The following is a 23806-nucleotide window of genomic DNA, read 5'->3' as shown; positions in this document are numbered from 1 at the left end:
TATCCTTGACCCTATCATTCCTCAGATGTAAACTGAGCATAAAAATAGCACCTATCTTATTTTTTTTTATTATTTTTTTTTAATTTTTTTTTTCAACATTTATTTATTTTTGGGACAGAGAGAGACAGAGCATGAACGGGGGAGGGGCAGAGAGAGAGGGAGACACAGAATTGGAAACAGGCTCCAGGCCCTGAGCCATCCGCCCAGAGCCTGACGCGGGGCTCAAACTCACGGGCCGCGAGATCGTGACCTGGCTGAAGTCGGACGCTTAACCGACTGCGCCACCCAGGCGCCCCTAAAAATAGCACCTATCTTATACAGTTATTACAACTATTAAATAAGCTACCCATTGCTAAGCATTTAGCACAGCATATGGAAACAGAGCAAATGTTCCCATAGAGTCCACAGAACACTTTAGGGATTTATTTTATCAAGGATGTTTATGCAACAGATATTGGGTTAGACTCAAAAACCTCAGAGGTCCCTTCCAACTCTAAATATGACCCTATAAATTCTGTTAAAAGTCACCCCCCACCATCCCCTATAAAGGTGTTTTTATCACCTGAACAGCACTTTTATTCATCAACCCTTTTTCTTTCCACTTCTGTGCTCAACATAGACTTGACTCTGTAGACTTCCACAGAAGGAGGCCCCACATTGCAGCAGCTGGAGAAGTTGGGTTGTTTGTGAAAGAAGTTTCCTTACAGACTGAAAAATAGGGCATGGGGACCAGAGACACCCAGCTGGAGATGAGCAACTGCCTGTCACCACGCATGGTGACATTAAGAGCCAGGCACTATCTTCAGACCCAGAAAGGAAGACTTCAAGGGTGGGAAAAATTCAACTAAGCAAACATCAGAGCAGTTACCTTCCATTTACAATGTCACTGATGGAGATACAGAATGTGCTGCCTTTGGCTGGTGTTAGTATGTGGCTGTGGGCAACTATAGGAAAACAATATTCAAATACCAGTGGGCCACAGCAGGGAACTCCAGACAAGAGGCTTTCAGAGAAGATTGAAATCTGAAAGGCACCGGGCTTTCTTTCCCTGGGGAAACAAAGAAGGCGAGCATGCTAATCCCACAGATTTCATAAGGTTTCTGATTTACTGGCCTCTCAGAAGGCTCTGCTGGGGTTTGTCATTTTGATGAGAATGGCTTGCTGTAAAGGTTAAACATGCTAAGAAGCATGAAATGATCTTCTCTAAGAAAGATTGCATCTCTTTGCCAGGGAAATGGCAGTCTAATAGTCCTCAGAAGGGGGCCTTCCAAGAGCTGTTCGTACCCAGGGATTCCAGCCCTTAGTCCCAGATGCACTTGTCACTACAACATCCTCTCTGTTGAGCTGCCTTTATTTGTTGCTCATGGGGCAAGAGGAGATAGGTGTTGAAAGAAAGAAAGGAGCAGGGGCACTGGGCAGCTCAGTTGGTTAAGCATCTGACTCTTGATTCTGGCTCAGGTCATGATCTTGTAGTCATGGGACAGAGCCCACCACACTAATAGTGCAAAGTCTGCTTGGGATTCTCTCTTTCTCTCTCTCTGCCCCTCCCTGCTTGCTCACTCACTCTCTTTCCCAAAATAAAATAACATTTAGAAAGAAAGAAAGAGAGAGAGGGAGGGAGGGAGGGATGGAGGGAGGAGAAACGTATACATGTCTTTATCTTCATATTTCTTCTCTCTAAATCAACTGCCAACATTTCAAATAAAATTTACCAATAAGACTAAATTACTGGAAATGGACTAAATGCTTTTCCTATAATGTCATAATTCTACTGCTTAGTAGGCCACAGGGACATAAACATATATCTTCACAAAATACGCACAGATACTGCCAGTGCCTATTTCTTTAAAAAAATTCAACCAAAAGGGAACTGAAATGAGGGGTTAAGAACATTACATTCCATCCTTTGGGCAATTCATTTCCTACCTGGAGGCCTCAGTTTCCTCACCTAACACTGGGGAGGGGGGGGGCGGGGGGGATTGTTATGCCAGATAACATCTGAGCCTCTGGCAAGATAAATAGATCTATGACTCTTTAATACTCTCTCTGGTTTTCTTTGGGTCAATCCAGTTTCAGGTTTTGAGTTCGTGCCTTTTATTCATGATTGCTACAGGGGTGTTGTCTCTTCACGTTAATAACCCCAATTTGGGGTTTACAGAACCCATGAAAATATAGACACATCTGGGAAACTGGAGGGAAACTATATACATGTGACCTATGCACAGACACATCCACAATCCTCGGTATTAAATACCATTGCTGTAAAGTCCTAATGAGAGACTAGAATAAAGAAAAATTAAAAATCTGATTTCCCTATCTCTAAGGAAAGAATCTTTTGGCTTAATATCAAACATGCCCACTTTTATAAGAGTAAAAGAAACTACAATTCATTTTTTTCATCAAATCTGTGCCAGAGTATGAGATAATCACAGTTGTCAACAACAGATCATTTTAGCCTAGTTCTTCAAAATCTAGGATTATACTGGAGTCAGGTCTTGATTCCAAGTACAAACCATTTAAAGAATGGAGAAGACGGGGCGCCTGGGTGGCGCAGTCGGTTAAGCGTCCGACTTCAGCCAGGTCACGATCTCGCGGTCCGTGAGTTCGAGCCCCGCGTCAGGCTCTGGGCTGATGGCTCAGAGCCTGGAGCCTGTTTCCGATTCTGTGTCTCCCTCTCTCTCTGCCCCTCCCCCGTTCATGCTCTGTCTCTCTCTGTCCCAAAAATAAATAAATGTTGAAAAAAAAAATTAAAAAAAAAAAAAAAGAATGGAGAAGAGCAGGCTTTGGTATGTTTTCCTTCCGGCACAACCCCCCTTCCGACTTTTAACTTCTAGCCTGTATTGTTATGCTTAAACACAAAAATCCCATCTAGATTATTTCTACAACAGAAGGAAAAAACAGGATAAGAACACCAGCCATATAATTTTTTTTTTCCATTCTTAAATTGCTGAACTCCAAATTCAGAAAGGGGTATGTTGGCTTATCTATGTAAGTACATCATACACTTTGGCTTTATAACAGAGGTTCCCAACAAGCCAATTAAGCAGCCACTGTGGATATTCTCAGTGGTAAATCTAAAAACTGAGGCACAGAGAGTTAGGCACATATATTCAGAGTGGGACCAGCGTATGTAGGGGACTACTAGCTACCTCCTCCCCTCTCCTCCCAAGCATCTCTAGCTGATTTGAGATGGCTGAGTAGAACAGGAAAGAAAGAATAACTTTTGTGGCCAAACTCTTGTTCTAATCAAGTCTTGAACACTCTTTAGCTACTGCACAATTAAGTCCTATTGATACTTCCCCTTAAATGTCTATTGGATGTGCCCCCCAAACGCAACCTCCATTCCCTCTACCTCACTTAGGGCTCTTATTTCTCATTCCCGAATTAATGCAAATGCAAACAGAACTAAGGCACACTAGTCTGTTGGCTCCTGTCTCCCACATCCCACCCTGTTCTCACATTGCTAAAAATAGCATGCCTCCTGTAAGAGAAGGTCCAAACTTGTCGGGAGAGTGAACAAAGTGCTTCACAACTGGCCATGCCACCCCTCCAGCCACACCTTGTAAAATATCCCCTCAAATTCCTCTCCTACTTCCCAAGCTTTAGATTCCGTACACCAGGAAAACTTCCTATTTACCAAAGTCGCCTTCACATATCTGCTTCCTCTGCCTGGAATACTTTCACCTGCCTGGTCTACCTGGGAGAGACCCACTACTTTACCAAGCCTCAGCTCTAGTGTCACCTAATTTGTGATGCTGTCCATGATACTTCCCCCTGGAATTTATGTCCCACCTTCCTCAGATATCAGAATTTATTAGAATGTTTATGAGGAGAGACATGATCAATGCTTTTGTATCCTGAGGGCTCAACACAGCTTCTGGCACATAGTGCTAAATAGGTGCTTTGGAATGAATGAATCGAGCCCTTAATTTCTTCAACCAGAAAATGAGGCTAATAATATGCAGCCTGCAGAGTGGATGTGAGGGTTAAATGGCCCAGTGTATATTAAGAACTTAACACAGAGCAGGCGCATAATTTCTCTCAATAAACAGTAGATCTCTTAACTTCCCTTTCCTCTTAATCTGACTGGAGCAAGGAAGAATTCATCCATCTATGAAAAGACACACAAAGCCAGAGATGTTGGGAAAAGCTATGATAATCCCTCTGTGTGCATTTTAAAGCACTTGTTTCTCCTAATTCAGCAGCATCTCAATTTATTGCACCCATCAGGCAGATGTCTGCTAGCAGTTAAGAAGCTTTTAGCAAAGGCAGTGATAAAGGTATACAGCAGCAATATAAATGGCCACCATGTCCGTGCATTGGACAGAACCACAGCCCACAGCAGGTATGAAACAGTTCTAAGCAGCTGTCATGTGCTGCCCCAAAGTTCTGACCCTCATACTTTCAGGCTGAACACAGGCTTAGCTATAAATTTTCCAAGGATGTACAAAATGCCCAACCAGTTCTGAGACCTTTGAGCTTCAAGACTCCAGAATAGCCAGAATTCCCTTCCCTTACTCTCTTTCAAGTTACAGGGGAAGCTTTGATCAGGAGAATCTCAGACCCTAACCTGGTAGAATAACACTTAGGAAGGGTTCATGGACTATGGTACAATTTCTTGGGATCATACAATCTTGAGCCTGTGGGAAGGAAAACTTAGAAAACAGGAAGAGGAAAACAAAGAGGCTAAGTCTGAGCACTGCTACAGTGGTCACCAGAGATACAACTGTATAATCTAAGCACCAACAGATAAGAAAAAGTGAGGACATGTCAGTTGATGTTAATGAATTGTATACTTCTTTTATTTTTTTAATATGAAATTTATTGTCCAAGTGGTTTCCATACAACACCCAGTGCTCATCCCAACAGGTGCCCTCCTCAATGCCCATCACCCACTTTCCCCTCCCTCCCACCCCCCATCAACCTTTAGTTTATACTCAGTTTTTAAGAATCTCTTATAGTTTTGCCTCCCTCCCTCTCCAGCTTTTTTCCCCTTCCCCTTCCCCTCCCCCATGGTCTTCTGTTAAGTTTCTCAGGATCCACATAAGGGTGAAAACATACGGTATCTGTCTTTCTCTGCATGACTTATTTCACTTAGCATAACACTCTCCAGTTCCATCCACGTTGCTACCAAAGGCCATATTTCATTCTTTCTCATTGCCAAGTAGTATTCCATTGTGTATATAAACCACATCTTCTTTATCCATTCGTCAGTTGATGGACATTTAGGCTCTTTCCATAATTTGACTACTGTTGAAAGTCCTGCTATAAACATTGGGGTACAAGCGCCCCTATGCATCAGCACTCCTGTATCCCTTGGGTAAATTCCTAGCAGTGCTATTGCTGGGTCAGAGGGTAGATATACTTTTAATTTTTGAGGAACCTCCACACTGTTTTCCAGAGTAGCTGCACCAGTTTGCAATCCCACCAACAGTGCAAGAGGGTTCCCGTTTCCCCACATCCTCTCCAGCATCTATAGTCTCCTGATTTGTTCATTTTAGCCACTCTGACTGGCGTGAAGTGATATCTCAGTGTGGTTTTGATTTGTATTTCCCTGATGAGGAGTGACGTTGAGCATCTTTTCATGTGCCTGTTGGCCATCTGGATGTCTTCTTTAAGAAGTGTCTATTCATGTCTTCTGCCCATTTCTTCACTGGATTATTTCTTTTGAGAGAGAAAGTGTATGCACACGTGTACACAAGCAGAGGAGGGGCAGAGAGAGAGAGAGAGAGAGAGAGAATCCCAAGATAGCTCTGTGCTGTCAGCACAGAGCCCAACATGTAGCTCGAACTCATGAACCACAAGATCCTGACCTGAGATCAAGAGTCAGACACTTAACCAACTGAGCCACCCAGGCACCTCATGAGTTGCGTATTTCTTGAGAAGCCACTTTCTCTGATAAATATCATTACCCATCAAAAGGGGTAAAAACTGGACCAAAAAGGTGACAGCCTTTAAATGTTAAGAAATCCAAGGTTCTATTCATGAATCCATCAATTAAAACCTATGTATCACGGGCCTGAAATATTCCCGGTACACCAAGGTATTACTTTTCATAGATTAAAGAATCCAAGAACTTCACTGCAGTGCTGATGTAACTAAACCCAGCCTCCTAACTTAGACAGTTATGCAGCCTGTAACAAAACCAGGACTTGCATTCCTATTCTGCCCTTCACTCACCTTTACCCCTCTACTCAGGATAAGGAAAGATACTGCCAAGTCGATGACATTTGAGAATCACAGAGTTTTAGAATTGGAAGGGCCCTGAGAGAGCATGAAACACAACTGTCTCATTTTATTTTTGCAGAACGGAGAGGCCAGAGTATCCAAGTAAGAACCTCAAGGTCACACATCTAAATAAAGGGCCTGGGTATCCCTGGGGATTCGGAGCAGATCCTCAATGGCACTGGATCCTATAAAAGCAACCAACATTATTATGTTTGACCTTAGAGGTCAGGGCTTCTGTTATTCCTACACCAGTGTTAGTCTGAGTAGACCCCAGTGGATCCAGAACCAGTTATGAAGTGATATATTGTGCTAAACATATTTTGATTTCTAATTGCCATCTTTTCTTCCCTATGATTATTCTCTGAATTACTGCCATAGGTAGATTGCATCACAATTTGCAGACTACTTCTCCAGCCCCTCCACTAGACTATGAGTTCATGAAGAACAGAAACCATGTCTCCTTCAAAACTTCATCCTCACAACTTAGCTCACCAAGCCTGGTACAGAGAAGAGACAGATGCCTACTTGTGGAACCGCTATGTTAATGTTGAAGTTCTTTCCAAAGAAGTATCATAGCTTCATTTCCTACAATTTGGGGAACCAAGAGCCACTGAAACTAAACATACTTAATACAGGAAAATATTGAATATATAAATATTTTAATAATCTAATACTCGGAAAAAGGCAGAAAATGATTTTGAGCTTTTCATAACCATCTGACATGCTATCTAGGTGTACAAAAAAGAGATTAGTGTAGACTGACCTAAGATGATGGTGGTGGAGAGGGAGAGAGGTGAACAGATGAGGACGGGTTTAAATAAGAGGTCTACCTGAAATTGCTGTGAAAGATTTAAAAAAGTGGGAGAAAAATCAAGGAAAATGCCAAAGACAATGGTAATGCCAAAGACAATGGTGATGCCATTTACTGAGACTGAAGGTGGTGGGGGAAGAGTCTTAACACTGGGAGGAGGGACTCAAAATTTATTTTTCAATGTTATGATTACGATACCTATCAGAAATCTAAATGGATATCTCAAGCAAGCAACCGGATACAGAAATCTGGGATTCCAGAGACTGCCAAGCTAGAGATCTGCCAAGCTAGTTGATTTGGGAGTCAACAACATGTAGATGACCTTTGACACCATGGCAATGGATGAGGACACCAAAGGGAGTATGCAGACTAACAGGAGGCCCAGGAATGAAGACTGAGGTCTTCCAACATTTCCTAACCACAATAGTATGTGTACAGCACAGTGTTAGAGACTGGGGGAGGTGGGCAACAAAAATATGTAATGCATCATTTTCCCTCCCTCAGTGACCTTACAATCTGACCTCTCTCAGATATACAGGAAGGAAAGGTTGCTCAATGCAATGGAAAGTACAAGAGATTAAAAGTCAGTACAAGAGATTAAAAGTAAAAGAGATTAAATCATGAGTTTCAGCCATTCTACAGCTACTCCAAGTTAAAGTGATGGTAACCTCTCAGAGTTTCCAATTCCTCACCTACTGAAATAAAGATTAGGAACAGAAACATCAACAGCACCTGCCAACTCTATTTCTGAGGTCAAAATTTCCATGTGGCATCCAAATGACACATTCCAGTGTCATCTAAGGGTGGGAACTCACCCTTCCCAGGCAGAACACACTGCTGCTACTCCAGAGGCACACAGAAGCATTCAGAGAGCTGGCTGAAAGGGAAGTCCCTAGGCTGCAAGGGAGAGCAGCTGCTGTCTGCACTCTGTTCCTGTTGGAACAAGAGTCACTTAATAAAACTCAAAATATCTGTATTCTTGGTTTTCAGCTGGTGTTTATATAAGATGAATGGAATCCCAGGAACCAGTGAGAAGAGCAGATTTAACCTCTCATCACATTCTCTTCGTTGTGCAAATTATTATTTTCAAAGGCACCCGATTTCCATGATTCCGGATAATATTTCTTTTTGTCAGACAGAAGCAGCTCCACATGGCTGGATATCTGTCACAGGATATGGCCTTATGGGTCAGAATATGCTGAGCTTAGCCAAGAAAGAGCACTAGCAAAATGGTGCAGTAATATCTTATTTACACACACACACACACACACACACACACACACACACACACTCCCGTGATCATATCTATTCTAGGGGACCACCCACCTAAACAGAGCTGATTGATATAAGGAAAGACAGATAAACCAAACTGGGCCAGTTTCCCTTTCTGGAAAATGTAAATGCTGGATAGAAAAATCCAGTATCTGGAGGCCAGGAGACATGAGTCACTTGAATCACAGTGCCTTAGGGTCCCTAGAGCTGTTCTGCTTCCTTTTTAAAAATGTAGTTAGTGAGATCTTCATTTGATCAATACCTCTCTAGGTAATCATGCAGTAAATCCTCTTCCTTGACTGTTAGCCATAGTAGATTCTGTAGCTTGCAACCAAGAGAACCTTACCAAGAAAGTATTAGTCTCTCCATTTTACAGATAAAGAAACTGAGACTTAGAAGAATTAAGAGAGAAGTTTTTTGTACATCACCTAGCTAGTAAGTGACAGAATCAGCCCAGAAACCAGGTCTGTGTGACTCCAAAATTCATGCCATTAACCACTAGACCACCCTGACTCTAAGTGCTGTTCTGTAGGTTACTTTTCTTGTCATGGGAATGGACTCATGCTGAATCCTACTTTCTCGCTTGCTAAATAAATGATGGCATACTTTCAGAAAAAGTCATTCAGGGAGGAAGACAGAATCTGCAGTGGCGTCATAAATTGAAGCTTGATGGTCCACAAAAAAAATCAAATCCATAATCTTGGCTATGTACGCTTGGCTCCCACAGACTGAACTAAACAGTCTGGCCACACTGACAAGGAGAAGACGGCTTGGTTGTCTCACATCAGCTGATCATATCTTCCTAAGATAGACAAGCTGGAACGTTTCCTCTGTACAACAGGGCTTCACAGGAGGGCAGGTGGTCCTACAGTAGATTAGAGCATCTCAACCAAACTGACTGGCAAGAAGCAACCAAAACAGGGCTTTGCTTTCTAGGTCAGAGAGACAGGCGTCTCCCACATCACTATGAAAAACAAACCCAAATAGATACAGCTGAACAACTGGGAAGGGAAGATAGATCTACATCTTCGCAGAATAGTATCAGATCATCCTGACAAAATCTAAATACGACATCAAGCCAGTTGTTAAATGTCAAGATTTAGAGTTGCTATCTTCACAGGCAGTAGAAACATTCTTATGAGGGTACAAGCAAGTCATCCATTTTTACTATAAGAGAAAGATACTCCTCAAAATTAACCTTAATCTCATATATTTATATATTTCCTAGGTTCCCCGCCTTATTCCCTTATCTTTGGAGGACAGCTTTGATCTGGGAGTTGCCCTATAGACTGATCTGTTTGCTCACTTTGCTTGAGTTCTTGGGCTATTTGGATCTAGTGTCTGACCCAGGCCATCCCCAACTCTGTTCTTTTTCTACCAATTCTAGTATTCCACCTATGCTTTCTTCATTCTATATTAACAAATGCCTCTCTAACCCTACCATTCCTATTGTGGGACCAGTGATACCAAAGGACTGACCCCACAGCAAAATCCAAGTATAGGACACTCCAATTTGGGCCAGATAGGACACACTGCCTTAGAAATTGTCTCAGTCTCACCACATTTCCTACAAATGACCGATTCTAATCTTCCAGTTAATGTTCAAAGAAAAATATTAGAGAGAAAATAGTAAACTGAGTGATGGGGTCATGGTGGGTGAGGCAGCATTCCTGGATCCAAAGGGGATCATGCTCCTTACATAAAAAATGTTGACAAGTTTTTGGTGTTTTTTTTTTTCCTTCACCACTCTTCAGAAATGCCTACAGGGTCATAGGCAGAGAAAGACCATAGTTTTGCTAGAAATAGGAGACAAAAAGATCCAAGAAATCTTGAATCCTCTTTTCCCAATCATCACTCTCCTACATAGACATGGCCTCTCCCATCCGTTTGCCCTACTGTTCCCCTATAGACATATGGCATAACATCTACCACATGTTAGGACATTTACTGTATTCCCCTTTGTTTCCCTGGAAGGACTATATACCCCTTCATCAACATCAGGGGCTATGTCAATGTCTTTGCATTTCCAGCATCTAATACAGTGCCTGGAATATGCTAGGGTTTCAATAAATGTCTACATCATGTATAAAAATGAATAAAAGGTACTCAAAGTATCTCCACTGAGAAATCAGTTTCAATAAAGAAAAACAATGTCATTGGAAAACTCTATTTTCTCTGCTAGCAAGTAGAGTCCTACCATTTTTACACTCCACTGATTCACTCTGAACACGGTGTCAGGAACAATACAGGGCCAAAAAACAATTAGCAGGGGAACAAAACAATCAGTTGAACCGTCTGGGATTTGAGCGATGTATAGATCAAATGTCTTAAATTTGCTATGCTCCTTCTCATTTGGCTAGAATGGATGACTTGGCTGCACTGTACCAGGAATAATTGTCCCTCATATATCCCCAATCAGCTGCCTCTTAATGACTAGTCCAAAGTGACAACATAAAAGGTGCAGTGACTTTCACCGTACTTGGCAAAACTTGGACCAACTCCCATTTATATACCCTTGGAATAGGTGAGCTCAGAGACACCTTGCACCGCTGGCTACAGGAAATCCTCCTGTCTTCAGCAGTCACAAGGTCCTTGAGTTGGGAAGAGACCTGAGGGGAGAAGTGGATGTCTGAAGCGATCTTTCGTTCTTATACTACTTTCCATGGTGGTGGAAGATCTGTAACAATGTGGCTTGCACCAAAACTGTCTTACTCATCTCAGATGTCAAATGACCTTTCTATTGACCTAAACCAATACCAGGGTAGTCCAGCTTCCAAACAGATTTGGCAGAAAGTCTAGGAATTTGACAGACTGACCCGCCCCATACAGCTGCTTCCTCATCTTAGCTCAAATTCTGCTTGTTGTAGCTTTGAAAATTCAGTGACTGAATTTACATCCCCTAAGCTCCAAATAAGCTCTCTCTTCCTCCTTCACCCCAGTGCTCTGTGTCCTATTTTTGATCCAGCTGTAAAAAAGATCTGCAGTTCTTTTGAAATACCCCTCATCTAATAATATAATTAACCTCACAAAAACCACGCCTTGAAAACATCTTTGCCTCATCATCCAGCCCCTGTTCCTGGATTGTTCCAGGATTCATCCTCATCATCAGACTTGTGATACTGGGTAATTCTGGCCACCAGTAGTCTTGAGGGATGAGACCCTGCATGTCCCTCCTCAAGAAAGTCTTCTCTGAATCTCCATATCCTCCCAGTCTGGTCCACAAATAGAATCCATGATGCTGGCCTGTATCATTTTATTACTCTTCTTGTATAGATGTCTCAACTCCTCAGATAAATAAATGATAAACTTCTTGAGAGCAGGAACTATGTCTGTTACAGATGCAGTATCCTTAAAGCCCTTGGATGCTTAAAGCTATGCCCTCAGCAAACACTTGGTAACTATAGAAACTATCCTTTCATATAAAATAGAGTTTGACAACCTATGGACAGCCAGCTTGAGTCCATAAGCTTGGCATATAAAAGAATAAAACAAGCTGGAATTAGACACTGCTTAAAGACCAGAATCTCCGTGTCTTGATTCCGTTTCTTTTTACCTTCATCTCTACCCTTCACCTAAGCTGCAAAGTCAGTGTAGATGTAAGATGCTAAAGAGGTGAATGCAAAGGATTGCTCCAAGCACCCTGGCCTGTTTGCTTCCTTCCTCTTCACCTTCACCTACCTCTTATGCCCTTCCTCCCACGTCATGCCACACTCTAGTCCTTTCTGGACTTCGTTCAGTTCCTCAACTGTGCCATGGTTTCTTATCTCTGTCCCTTGGCACATTCTGTCTTTCTTGTCTAAGACACATGCCTTCCTCCAACCTCTTTGCAAAGCTAACTCCTAGTCATATTTCAAGTCTCAGATTGCATATTTATTCCTGGCATCAGCTTTCTATGAATCCCTACAGGATGGTGGATCCCCCTGCAGAGGCCTCCCAAACTTCTATTTTCCCTTTAGTGATGTTTAGAACAACAATGATGATGGTCACAATCACCAATACTTACTAAGTCACTGTCTGGGAAACTACTTGCTCACTTAATCATCACCATATATTGTGAGGTAGGTGCCTGATTATCCCTATTTTACAGATGAGGAAATCAAGTCTGAAAGATACCAGTTATCTTGATAAAGTTCACAACACCCCATAAGGGTCAGATTTCTCACCCAGTCTGGCTCCAGAGTTCATGTTCTTAACCAATACATCCTGCTGCCTCTTACATGTTTGTAATTATTTCTTTAATGACTAAATACTCCCGGAGGCAGCAACTCCATGAGAAAAGGCCTGGATCTACCTTCTTCTACAGTGTATTTTTTTTTTCAACATTTATTTATTTTTTTGGGACAGAGAGAGACAGAGCATGAATGGGGGAGGGGCAGAGAGAGAGGGAGACACAGAATCGGAAACAGGCTCCAGGCTCTGAGCCATCAGCCCAGAGCCTGACGCGGGGCTCGAACCCACGGACTGCGAGATCGTGACCTGGCTGAAGTCGGACACTCAACCGACTGCGCCACCCAGGCGCCCCTACAGTGTATTTTTAAAGCCTAGTCCAAGAACTAGCATGTAGAAAGCTCCAAAAAGCTAGATTGCTAGTGTATCCAGAAACCGAAAAGAGAAGTATGTGCCCGCTCTACATAGAAGATGTCTCATATTTAATTGAAAAAGGACCATGATCTTGGTAATACTTATTCTGAAGTTTCCCTTTCTGGGATCCAATCCTAGTTAAACAAATTCAATCATCCAGAATCAGAAAGGGTATAATCTGGGAAGCAGCGAACAAAAGGAAATGCTTCTCTAAAACAAAGAAAGCATGGGTAGTTCCATTGAGGGACACAACTGCCATCCACCGCCCCCACCCGGACCCTGCATGCCACCCACGAGGGCCAACTCACCCCTTTCACAGGTCCTTCCCCAGTAGCCTGTGCCGGTGCAGTCACAGATGAAGCGGTTCCAGCCATCCTTGCACACAGCATTGTTCTTGCAGGGGTAGCTGTCACACTGCTTAGCGCTCATCCGTGAACAGGAGGACTTGACGCCCGCAGCGTTCTGCATCTCCGCCAGCTGCCGGATGTTCTTGCTGCGCCCGTCGATGAACAGGTCACGGATGCAGCCCACATAGCCGTAGTTGAGCATGGCAGTCCAGAGCTCGGTGGGGAGGATGAGGCCAGCACGGTTCTCTGGCAGCCCGCCCAGGTACATGTCCCCCTCCAGGTCCAGGATCTCACTCTCCCCGCTGGCAGTGAATGGCGTGCGCCTGCTGTTCACTGATATGGTACCTGGGATGGGAGGACAGAAACAGAGTGAGCTAACAGCCCTCTTGGCATCTCAGGTCAGGCTGCCAGTCAATGAGCCAAATGACAGAAGACCAGTAGGTGAGTTCAGAGACCAGTGTTGCCTGGTCAGGTGGGAACAATACAAGCAAGGGAGTCAAACAAATGCTTCAAGACAGTAGAAAGGATAACGTAGGCCATTTGGTTCCAGTATTCGCCACTAAGACAATCTCACTGACAGGAGAATTCAGGACCATCTCAGTCAACTAACACCTAACGTGGTATCTTTTCTCTACAGAGTCTTGGCTGAAAGGTCACATACCATACAGGTTGAGAGCAGCGAGGCGGATGCCTCAGTTTAAACCCCAGCTCTACCATGGACTAGCTGTGTAACCTGAAGAAGTGATTTCACCTCCGGAGGCCTTAACATCCTCATCTGTAAAATGGGAAAATAATTGTCCCCACCTCACAGACTGGTGTGACAATTAAATGAGTTGATATATATAAAGTGCCCCTGTGTGTCTGGGACAGAGTAAGGACTCTGGAAGTACTTGAGTCTTTATCACTCGCTTGCCATCTGCAAAGGATGGAACCCTCCATGCACTGATACCCTCCACACTAGCATTAGCTACCAGCCCTGCCAGTGAATATCTGGAGCATTGCCTTTGAGAACTTTTACCTGGACATGTTTGTTTATTCATTTAACAAACATGTATTGCCCACCTGTGTGTTTCTGGCATTCTTGTAGGCACAGAGATGAACTTGACAGGTATGTCTCTGTCCTTCTAGTGCAGAGGACAGAAGGTAAATACATCACTCAACAAACAAGAGAAATTAGGTAATGGTAGGTACTAGGAGGAGAGCAAAGTGGGCACTGGGGTAGCAGCCTATGGGGTCTAATTTAAAATGTATTGTGAGCGGGGTGCCTGGGTGGCTCAGTCGGGTGAGCATCCGACTTTGGCTCAGGTCATGATCTCGCAGTCTGTGAGTTCGAGCCCCGCGTTGGGCTCTGTGCTGACAGCTCAAAGCCTGGAGCCTGCTTTGGATTCTGTGTCTCCCTTTCTCTCTGCCCCTCTCCCGCTCATGCTCTGCCTCTGTCAAAAATAAACAAACATTAAAAAACTTTTTTAGATAAAAAAAAATAAAACGTATTGTCAGCGAAGGCCTCTCTGGCAGGTGATAGGTATGCTGAAACTACAATACTGAAATGGACCCAACCTTACCAAGTCTAGGGGAAGAATATGCCAGGCAGGGGAAATGGTACCTGCAAAGGCCATGGGGTAAGCCAGAGTACGGCTAGGGTTGAAGGGCACAAGGGGTGAGCGGGAGATGAAATCAGAGAGGCAGACCAAACACAGTAGCAGGAGGGTCGGGGATCCATCAACGTGACTGTAGAAGGTACATACATACAGCCTGGCCTGGGAACTTGGACCTGGCATTCTGCTCCTAAGTGGCCTTTTGACCCCAGCCAGTCCCTGAGCCACTTTACAGCCCAGTTTCCTAAACTATACAATCAAGGTGATATCTAACCATGCCAGAAATTGTAAAAACTTTAGTATTCTTAAAGTGCTTTATTGGTACCAGGATAAGTAGGCCGGCCATCCATCAGCTAGCCTTCACTTCTGTCTGAGTCTCAATCCCCTGGGCTACCAAGGGGAGAGTCTGAAGGGCCGAAAAGATCAAATAAGATCAAGAATGAGAAGTACACTCCAGGCTACAAAGCCAGTGTAATAGGCCTCTGGGTGGGTTACACCAACAGCAACTTCCTCTACTCCATCCTAGAAGTTTTCTCCTGGAAAAATTGGATTTGTGTTTCTGGGTTTTGTTTGTTTTTAATCTTTTTAGAAACCTATGGAACAATAATTACGTCCTGGCCACCATTTTAAGTACTGCATGTGCTTTTCTGGACTTGATCCAGCAAGGTAGGAGTTAATATGTACACTCTTTCACAAATGAGGAAGTTGAGGTTTGCATCTCCTGTTCTCTTGAGCTACTTACTTTCTCTACCCTCCACAAGCCCACAGAACTGCTTGATCCTGAACCTGGAGGAACAGTTATTGATAAACAAGGACAGCATCAGACCCAATTTAAATGCTGGAGCCATAAATACATCCTGAGGAAAATCTGTCCTCTGAGTGGGTGACCACAACTGTTTTGAATGCACATAATTCAGTTCCAAGAATCAGTCTCCTAACTGGGGAGTGATCATAATACTTTTCCCATGTCATTCTTCGGGATGAACAGGGAAGGAGGCACCACACTCGCAAATACAGATGTTTTCATAACTATTCATTTTGGAACAGGTTCATAACTAAAAACATACCAGAAAACACTCTCATGAAGAAATGAAGTTTAACAGATCATATTAAAATTTTATGTTATGCTGCTTTCATGGGACAATTATTTGTTTACTCAGTAAACTATTATAGGCTTTGATCAAATTTATCATTATTGGCCAATTCTATGGCTCCCAGAAAAGAAATTCAAGGCTTCTGAAATCCAGATATATTTGTCAGATAGGTCCACTGATGGATCTAACAAAATAACTACATCACTGGAAAAGCAATTAGTGTGGGAATAAACAGAAGTAAACATATGGCAAGCTTAGGTGTTCTCACCTGCCTGTGACACAGATAAGTAACCTTTAAGCTATGTCAGGTCTAGATTAACCAATCATGACACCCATCAACCATAGTAGAACTCCAGAGACCCAGAACACATAGTCCTGAAACCAAGAGAAGTGTTTCCCTTATAATTTTAATTTTTTTTAAGTTTATTTATTTATTTATTTTGAGAGACAGACAGACAGACAGCATGGGTGGGGGCAGGAGCAGAAAGAGAGGGAGACAGAGAATGCCAAGCAGGCTCCACACTGTCGGCATGGAGCCCAACACAGGGCTCGGACTCACGAAACCATGAGATCACGACACCAGCCAAAACCAAGTCAGATGCTCAACCGACTGAGCCACCCAGGCACCCCTCCCTTATAATTTTAGGATAGTTTTTTTGCTCTGCCCCTGCTGACGTTTTATGGATAAATTTAGAAAGAGAGAGAAAAAGATCTTCCCTCCAGAGAAATTAGTTTTTTGTGTGTCTTTTTCTGTTAAAAAAGCACAAACTGTTCATTCTTACTCAACAAGCACATTTAATTTGAAGCCTCTTGGTTCTGATTAGATTTCAGACAATCAATAAAGCATCCTGCTGGGCACTAAACCATCCAGGGCTGCAATCTGCCACCCGTCTGCCCTCTGAACGGAACCCATCCAGCTCCTCCTAAGGGTAATATTGCTCATCTCTGTCATCTCTCTGGCTAGGGAATTATACAGAAAAGCTCATTCCTGGCTGCAGCCTTTTGAGGGAATCTATTGTTTTCTATTATTGGCCAAGTGTGCCTACAAAAAAATTCCCAGATGAAAGACTTTCTGTGTTTACAAGGAGGGAGAATCCTTAAAAATACAGCAAATATAGCCAAGACCCTTCCTGAGTATAATTCTCTAAATGGAGAATCAGGAAATAAGTGTGAAATCCAAATGCTCTAGTTACCACTCCAGGTGAAATGTCCTTTCTGGTGGCACAGAATGTGACCTTCATTGCCACATGGTCCATAGAAAGCTATGCAAACTGTTCAGGCATTCAAAAGCTCCAGACTCTCTATATGCGCGCGCGTGTGTGTGTGTGTGTGTGTGTGTGTGTGTGTGTGTGTGTGTTTTCCCTCCCTCTCTTTGTTACAATTCCACAGTAGCTATGTACTGCCTGGGGCTAGCTTGTTTGATCTGTGGCTGCAGAAACAAACAAAGCCATTTAAACCAAATGTAAAAGGTTATGAAGAGGAAGGGAGAGTTAGTGAGGTCTGAGCAAAGAGTGAAATATAGGCTCTCACACCAAAGGAAGGGTTTAAATTGAACATGACTTCAGGAAAAATCAATTTGCTTTTTCCTTTCTTGTCTTAATTTCTCCCTGCAACATGACTCTTGCCAATTATTGAAGGGTGTATCATTGCATAAACTCTCACACAGTGAGGCTTATCCTACAGAGTAATCACATAATGCAGCATCTGTGATGTCACAATCGGTTTCCATGGTGATGAGAAAAAGGAGAAGAAGAAAAGGAGGGGGAAAAAAAACATCACACCAGTGACACGACAGTCTCTTTGGTAGCAGTGGAAATGCTACTTGTAAAATCATCCTTGGCTCCAGGGTCTTGAAGCTTTCACAGAGACAGCTGTGTGGTGAGTGACAAGGGAGAGAGGAAGGGACGAGACAGATAACTTGTTCAGAAACATAATCTTAAAACAACCATTAAAGAGAAGAGCAAGAGTCAACATGCATGCAAGCAAGCACAAACATAAAATAAAAATTGTAAAATACGAAAAATACAAAGCCATGAAACAGACTAACATGCTGCAGTTTTCCTCTTTTCTGAGTCACAATCCCACCTTCTCCTACCTGATCTGCCATCTCGCTGAATGTCCACATGGTACCATTCCCCATCGTTGGCTTTCTTCTGAGTGGCCTTCACTTTGATGGTGCCTGAGCCCATGTCAAGCAGCAGGTAGAGGTTGCCATCGAGGAGTTCCACTGCAAAGAAGTCCACCTTGGTGTTCTTCTGGCTCCGAGCATCCTTCCTCTCTTGGGGTTTGCCGTGAGTGAAGAGGATCAGGCCGTTGGGCTCGGTGGTGCGGAAGTCAAAGGAGATGGAACCCATGCGTTTGGTGTTCCACTTGGGCAAACTGATGTACGCCTCTGGGGTCTCGAAGTTGATGGGGTCCAGTGTGGCCACATTCTCACACTTGAATACAACTTCCCCATAGATCTTCATCTTGGTGTCCCCAATCCGGGCCAGGCGAGACAGCTCCAGACGGATGTCATTATTCTTATAAACAACCTGTCAAAAGCCAAACAAGTGCCATATGAATCAATCTTGCAAACAGTTACCATCCACTGTTCACTGGGCACCTGGGTAAAAGGCCCAAGAAAAGACTTCAGGATATAATACGTCTCAAACGATATGAGAAACATGAGATACAGCATGTGAAAAAGCAACTGAAGAGACTTCTGGGATACACATAAGCCTTGAATAAGCCCCCACATTTCCATTTTATTACTTTTGTGTTGTCTCCTTCTGGTCAATTTTTTGTGATATCAGAAAGTTATATGATATAAGCTTGCAAGTAGAAATCAATAGAGTATGAGTTGCACAAATACTAATACTTAAACACAAAGATATTTGCTGAAGTGTAGTAAAAGACCAGAAACAACCTGAATGGCCATCAATAACAACAGACTGGCACATCCTGATGATGGACAATTATGCAGTCCTTAAAAACAAGGTAGTTCTCTGGGACCTCTTGGGTGTCTCAGTCAGTTAAGTGTCCGACTCTTGATCTTGGCTCAGGTCATTATCTCACGGTCGTGGGCGAGCCTTGCACCGATTCTCTCTCTCCTTCTGCCTTTTCCCCTCCTCTCTTTCTCAAAAATAAAAAAAAATTAATAATAATAAACAAAAATCAAGGCAGTGCTCTGGTTTTGACATGATTCTCTCCAAGAAACATTGTTAAGTGAAATTACCAAGGAGCATAAAAGAGTGGGTACTACAGTATTGTGTTAAGAGTGTGTGTTTTTGATATGTGTTTATGCATATGGATATGCACCATATATATGCGCACTATCATTGTGTTAAGTGTGTGTGTGTTCAATATAAAAACTATTATGCACTCATAAATGCATAAAACATCTTTGGAAGGAAACACAGAAAATTATAAAATTGTCACTGGTGAGTGGATCTGTCAGATTAATATTCAGGAATGGAGACAGACTGACTTTTCACTGTACCGTATTGCATCGTTTCATTTTTTTTCACCATGGAGATGTGTTAAGAGTTAGTGGGGAATGAAATCTGTGTTTTGTGCACATTTTGTACACCCTCTATACACACGATGGTGGGAGAATGAAACACCCTACAATATTCAAAAAAAAAAAAACTATTATGACTTTAAAAATCTGGTGTAATCCACATAAAAGCAGGGATTAATGCTATTTCCCAAAATTAGAATTTCAAAGAGGTGTTGTTGTTACTGGAACTGAATTTTGATTGCAGTACCCTGGGATGGGTCTTGGTCCTGTGATCTCTAAGTAACATCACATTTACCCAATAAACAAGAAAAAAAATTAAAGGGAAAGGGGCTAACATTGCAGTATTGATTATGGCAATCACGTTGCTATGTCCTTTACATTATCCTATTCAAATTCTAAGTCAGGATCCGGATTTAGGCTAAAGTCCTACATCTACTACCTACAAGCTGTGTGACCTTGGCAAAGTTGTTGAACTTACCTGGGTCTCTTTTCTCCTCTGAAAATGGGAATACAGGGGTAAATTATTTTTCAAGGATGAAATGAGTCAGTACATACATGTAAAGCACTTAGAATGGCACAGAGTAGGAACATAAAAATCTCAGGTACTTTGGTGGTAGTTGTTGTAGCTGTAAATCAAATTTCATCCTTTCCACAGTCTAAAAAAGGTTGTAACATCATCTTCATTTTCAATAAAAAGTGGACTTAAGTACTAGAATAAGTCTTACAATTTATCTCAGTGATGAAAAGGTAATTAGATGGGTCATTCCAGTACATCATTTAATCTCTAACACCAGAACTGTTTCCCTTTTAATATACAACTAATGACAAAGAATTGAAAATGCCTCACATACTATATGACCTTGACAATGAGCATAGCCATAGTCAATAACACTGCAAATAACAATGATACTAACATTTACTGAGCACCTACTGCCAGATACTATGTGAGGAGCTAAAGCCTACCATCCCATTAGATCCCAGTAACACCCATTTGAGATACCTACCATCATTCCCCTCTTTTTACAGATGGCAACAGATGTGGAAAGTAGTTAAGGAACCAGTTCACAGTCACAATAGCTGGTAACTGGCAGACCAGGACTTGAACCCAGGGAGCTGGGCTCTCACATCCATGTGTTTTGCCACCGTGGACACTCAGAGTGAGGTCCCACTAGCAGCACCTGTGAAGCTCATCTTTACCATTACATGGAAAATCATGCACATTCAGCTTCCTAATTCAAAAGCTGAATTTCTCATCTTAGCACTACGGCACTGACCATGTGAACAGGGGAAACACTGCAAGATCCTTAGGCTATCAATGACTGGAGTGAACCAGAAAAAGAAACGAAGTTTAAAGACTGGCAGCTTCTCCTTTCTAACCCCACCTATTGCGCCTGGGCATGTGATATCTGTCATAAACTTTCGCTTTCTCTGCACTGGAGTAAATGTCTATGACTACAGCTCCTTGTTAAGATTAATTGTTAATATGTAACAACAGCTCATCCTGGGATGGAGGGGAGAGGGGGAGACTGAGGCTTGCTTCCATTGAATAATAAATAGAAAAGGAACTCAGGCACCCCTACAGGAGGCAGAAGAGAAAAAAGAAAAAAGCCTTTTAAAGGAATGCAGGGTACCATGAAGAGGGGCTCTTCTCTGGGAAAGTTACACAGCTGAGACTAAGACCCAAGGTGAATAACTAGAATCCAGGTTTCCAGAGAGACAGACAGGAGAATCAGGGCCACAAACTGGCCAATGATAACAAGACTTCTCTCAAAAGCTCTCTGAAGGTGAGCTCTCTACCTACTCCATGGCCTGGAAATTATTTGTCTATTTATATGGAGTTGCCTCACCTTTCTCACAGACAGCTGGATAACCTCTCTGAGTCCCATTTCCAAAGGCAGGAACCTCAAAACCTATTCTAGGAATGGCTCCCCTTTCCCTTCCAAGGCTGTTATCAGGATTGAGGGGGATGTTATACATGGTACAATACAGAAAATTCTAAACTAGTGGATAAACCTAGGAAGAAATAATAGTATACCCTGGTCTCCAGTGGTGTTGAGGTACTGTTAGAAACTGACAGGGGCCTGAACTGAAGTTCTGCTGAGAAGAAAGGGACAGGAGGACAGGGGTCTTGTAGCCTTGTGGTACTCAACTGAGAAGCTCCATGGCTGACATCCTCGCCTTCCCTACCTGCCTGGTATAGGACCATGGCCAGGGCCACAGCCACACAAAAATGTACCAGTGCCTCGGGTAGGGCGTGGAGGTAAGAAACCCTGCTGGACCCCCTTGCAAGGCAAATTAGTATCTGGTACAGTGTTCTCTGTGAAACCAGACTTGCAGCTAAAGGAAAGACCCCAAATGATGACTAAACTAGGAAGAAATGTGGGATCGAGTGACAGAGAGCAGCCTTAGCTGACAAGCTGCCCCAACGAAGAACAATTAAAGACAAGTGGAAGTGGTTCCCCATGAGGGAAGATGTGACACAGCCAAAGAGAGACAGAGTCACAAAGAATGACAAGCTGGTCTGACTACCCCACACGTGGGTTTGTAAAGATGGCCACGTGGACCACAATGCAGCTCATGCCTGTGAGGCCAGACAGTAAAATAGTTGAGGACAGAGTCTCAGAGTTGAGACACACTCTCTCAGAAAAGCTGTACTTCTATGCCTCCACAATCTCTGCTACAAAAGCACAAAGGAGCAGTATCAGGAGTAAGGCAAGACATGAAAGCAGGAACAATGTAACAAAAACAGTTTGCATCTTGTGAGCATCTGCTATGCTTCAGACAATAAGCAAGTGAAATAGGCAGCATTAGAGGGCGTAACTGGAACTCGAACCCAGATCTCTTTGACTGCACAAGATGGGACAATGCTCTAGGACTGGCAGTTTCTAGGCTCTCCTGTGGCCCATACTTACCCATAAAGCAAAAACCCCTTCATCAATCACAAAACCACACTCAACTCCGTCCAGAAGTGCAAAGCCCTTCACCCCTGGTAGATCCCACCCTTCCCCACTCAGGAGTCACTGCAGAGGCCTCTGTCTGAGCTCAAGTGTGAAGGCTTCTGGATCTTCGTTCACCACATTTTCCAGGCTACCATGATTTTCTCTCCTCTCCTGGCATCCTTTCACCAGGATATATATATATATATATATATATATATATATATATATACACATGTACATACATACATATACATACACACACACACACACACACACACACACACACACACACACACACACTCCAGGTCCTCTCTGGCTGCTCTGATCCTGCTGATCCTGCCATTTGATAAACTCAGAATCCTCATACTGGCTACTAGTGATGTGGCTGCTTTCCTATTGCCCAAACCACCTGCCCTGACTGGAAAAGGAGTAACTCTTCAAACTTACATGATGTGCCTTTTACATTAAACTCTTCCATGGCACTTGAGTTATATGGCAGGTCCATGAGAATAAATCTAAGGAGTAGAGACAGTCCCAGCTCACAGATGTACTTCTCTCTCTTGCATCTTTTCCTAGGCCACTCTATTCTCAGCTTCCTGAGAACATGCTTTCATGCCCTCTGCTGTATATGCCACAGCCCTCTGCACTCCAGCAAGGAAACTAGAAGGAATGAGGGGATGTGGGCATGTGCCCTGCAGTGCCCTGATGGCCTTTTGGTAATTTTTATCCTGTGCAGGAATAGGAGAGTATCACCTGGCCTTTGTTCTCTTGTTTTTAAAAAGCATCTTCAATCCTCTGTGGGTCTATATGTAGGACAATTTCAATAAAAACCACTAGGTCAGCTTATCAGACCATCATTTGTAGGTCCATGACTTGATGCCTGAGCACCACTGCTCTGATCCAGGTCAGTGGATGATGTTTGAAATTCAGGATGCTAGGGGACATTCTCTGAAGTGTCTAGACTAAACAAAACAGAACGGTGAGAAGCCAGTGTCAGGGTGCCTTGATATGGAACAGTGTTGATTGCACATCCCAGTAAAGCCTTTCAACTTTATACCTATGTGTGGAGCAGTGTACATAGGGCAAGCAAAAGACAAAGATGTATTTATCCCCCCACTGCATTTAATCCATTGACAATAGATAATAATAAAATGAGCCTTTTCTCTATGGCTTCCAGGATAGTGCTGCTTCTAGATAAACGTTCAGGCTAATCTTATTACTGGGTAACATTCCTACTCAGGGTAAAAACATAAAGAAGCAGCACTGTGAAAGAATCTTGCTTCCGGGGTTGCCACATCCTACCTTCTCTACCCTACTTCCCCTCTGTCCTTCAGGCAACTGATATCTCTGGTCTGCTGTGAATTCCTCTCCTATGAACTGACTGCTCCACTCATTTGTCACTCAAAACATGCAACCTCATAATCCTTAAATAAGCAC

The 23806-nt window shown here is 43.0% G+C and overlaps 1 protein-coding gene across 6 annotated transcripts in view; it reads right to left on the bottom strand.

The window, feature by feature from the left end:
- Positions 1 to 23806, bottom strand: part of NRXN3 (neurexin 3) — a 1506001-nt gene that overhangs the window by 1036821 nt on the left and 445374 nt on the right. For all 6 annotated transcript variants that reach the window (XM_047863767.1, XM_047863768.1, XM_047863771.1 and 3 more), the window contains exons 4-5: positions 18024 to 18462; positions 13201 to 13584 (exon numbers count right to left, since the gene is read on the bottom strand). In XM_047863767.1, the coding sequence (XP_047719723.1) occupies positions 13201 to 13584; positions 18024 to 18462 (823 nt within the window). The remainder of the gene's footprint in view (positions 1 to 13200; positions 13585 to 18023; positions 18463 to 23806) is intronic.

The sequence above is a fragment of the Prionailurus viverrinus genome, chromosome B3 (assembly GCF_022837055.1).
Source record: "Prionailurus viverrinus isolate Anna chromosome B3, UM_Priviv_1.0, whole genome shotgun sequence".
Classification (NCBI taxonomy): domain Eukaryota; kingdom Metazoa; phylum Chordata; class Mammalia; order Carnivora; family Felidae; genus Prionailurus; species Prionailurus viverrinus.
This window is presented reverse-complemented; position numbering and strand designations above follow the sequence as displayed.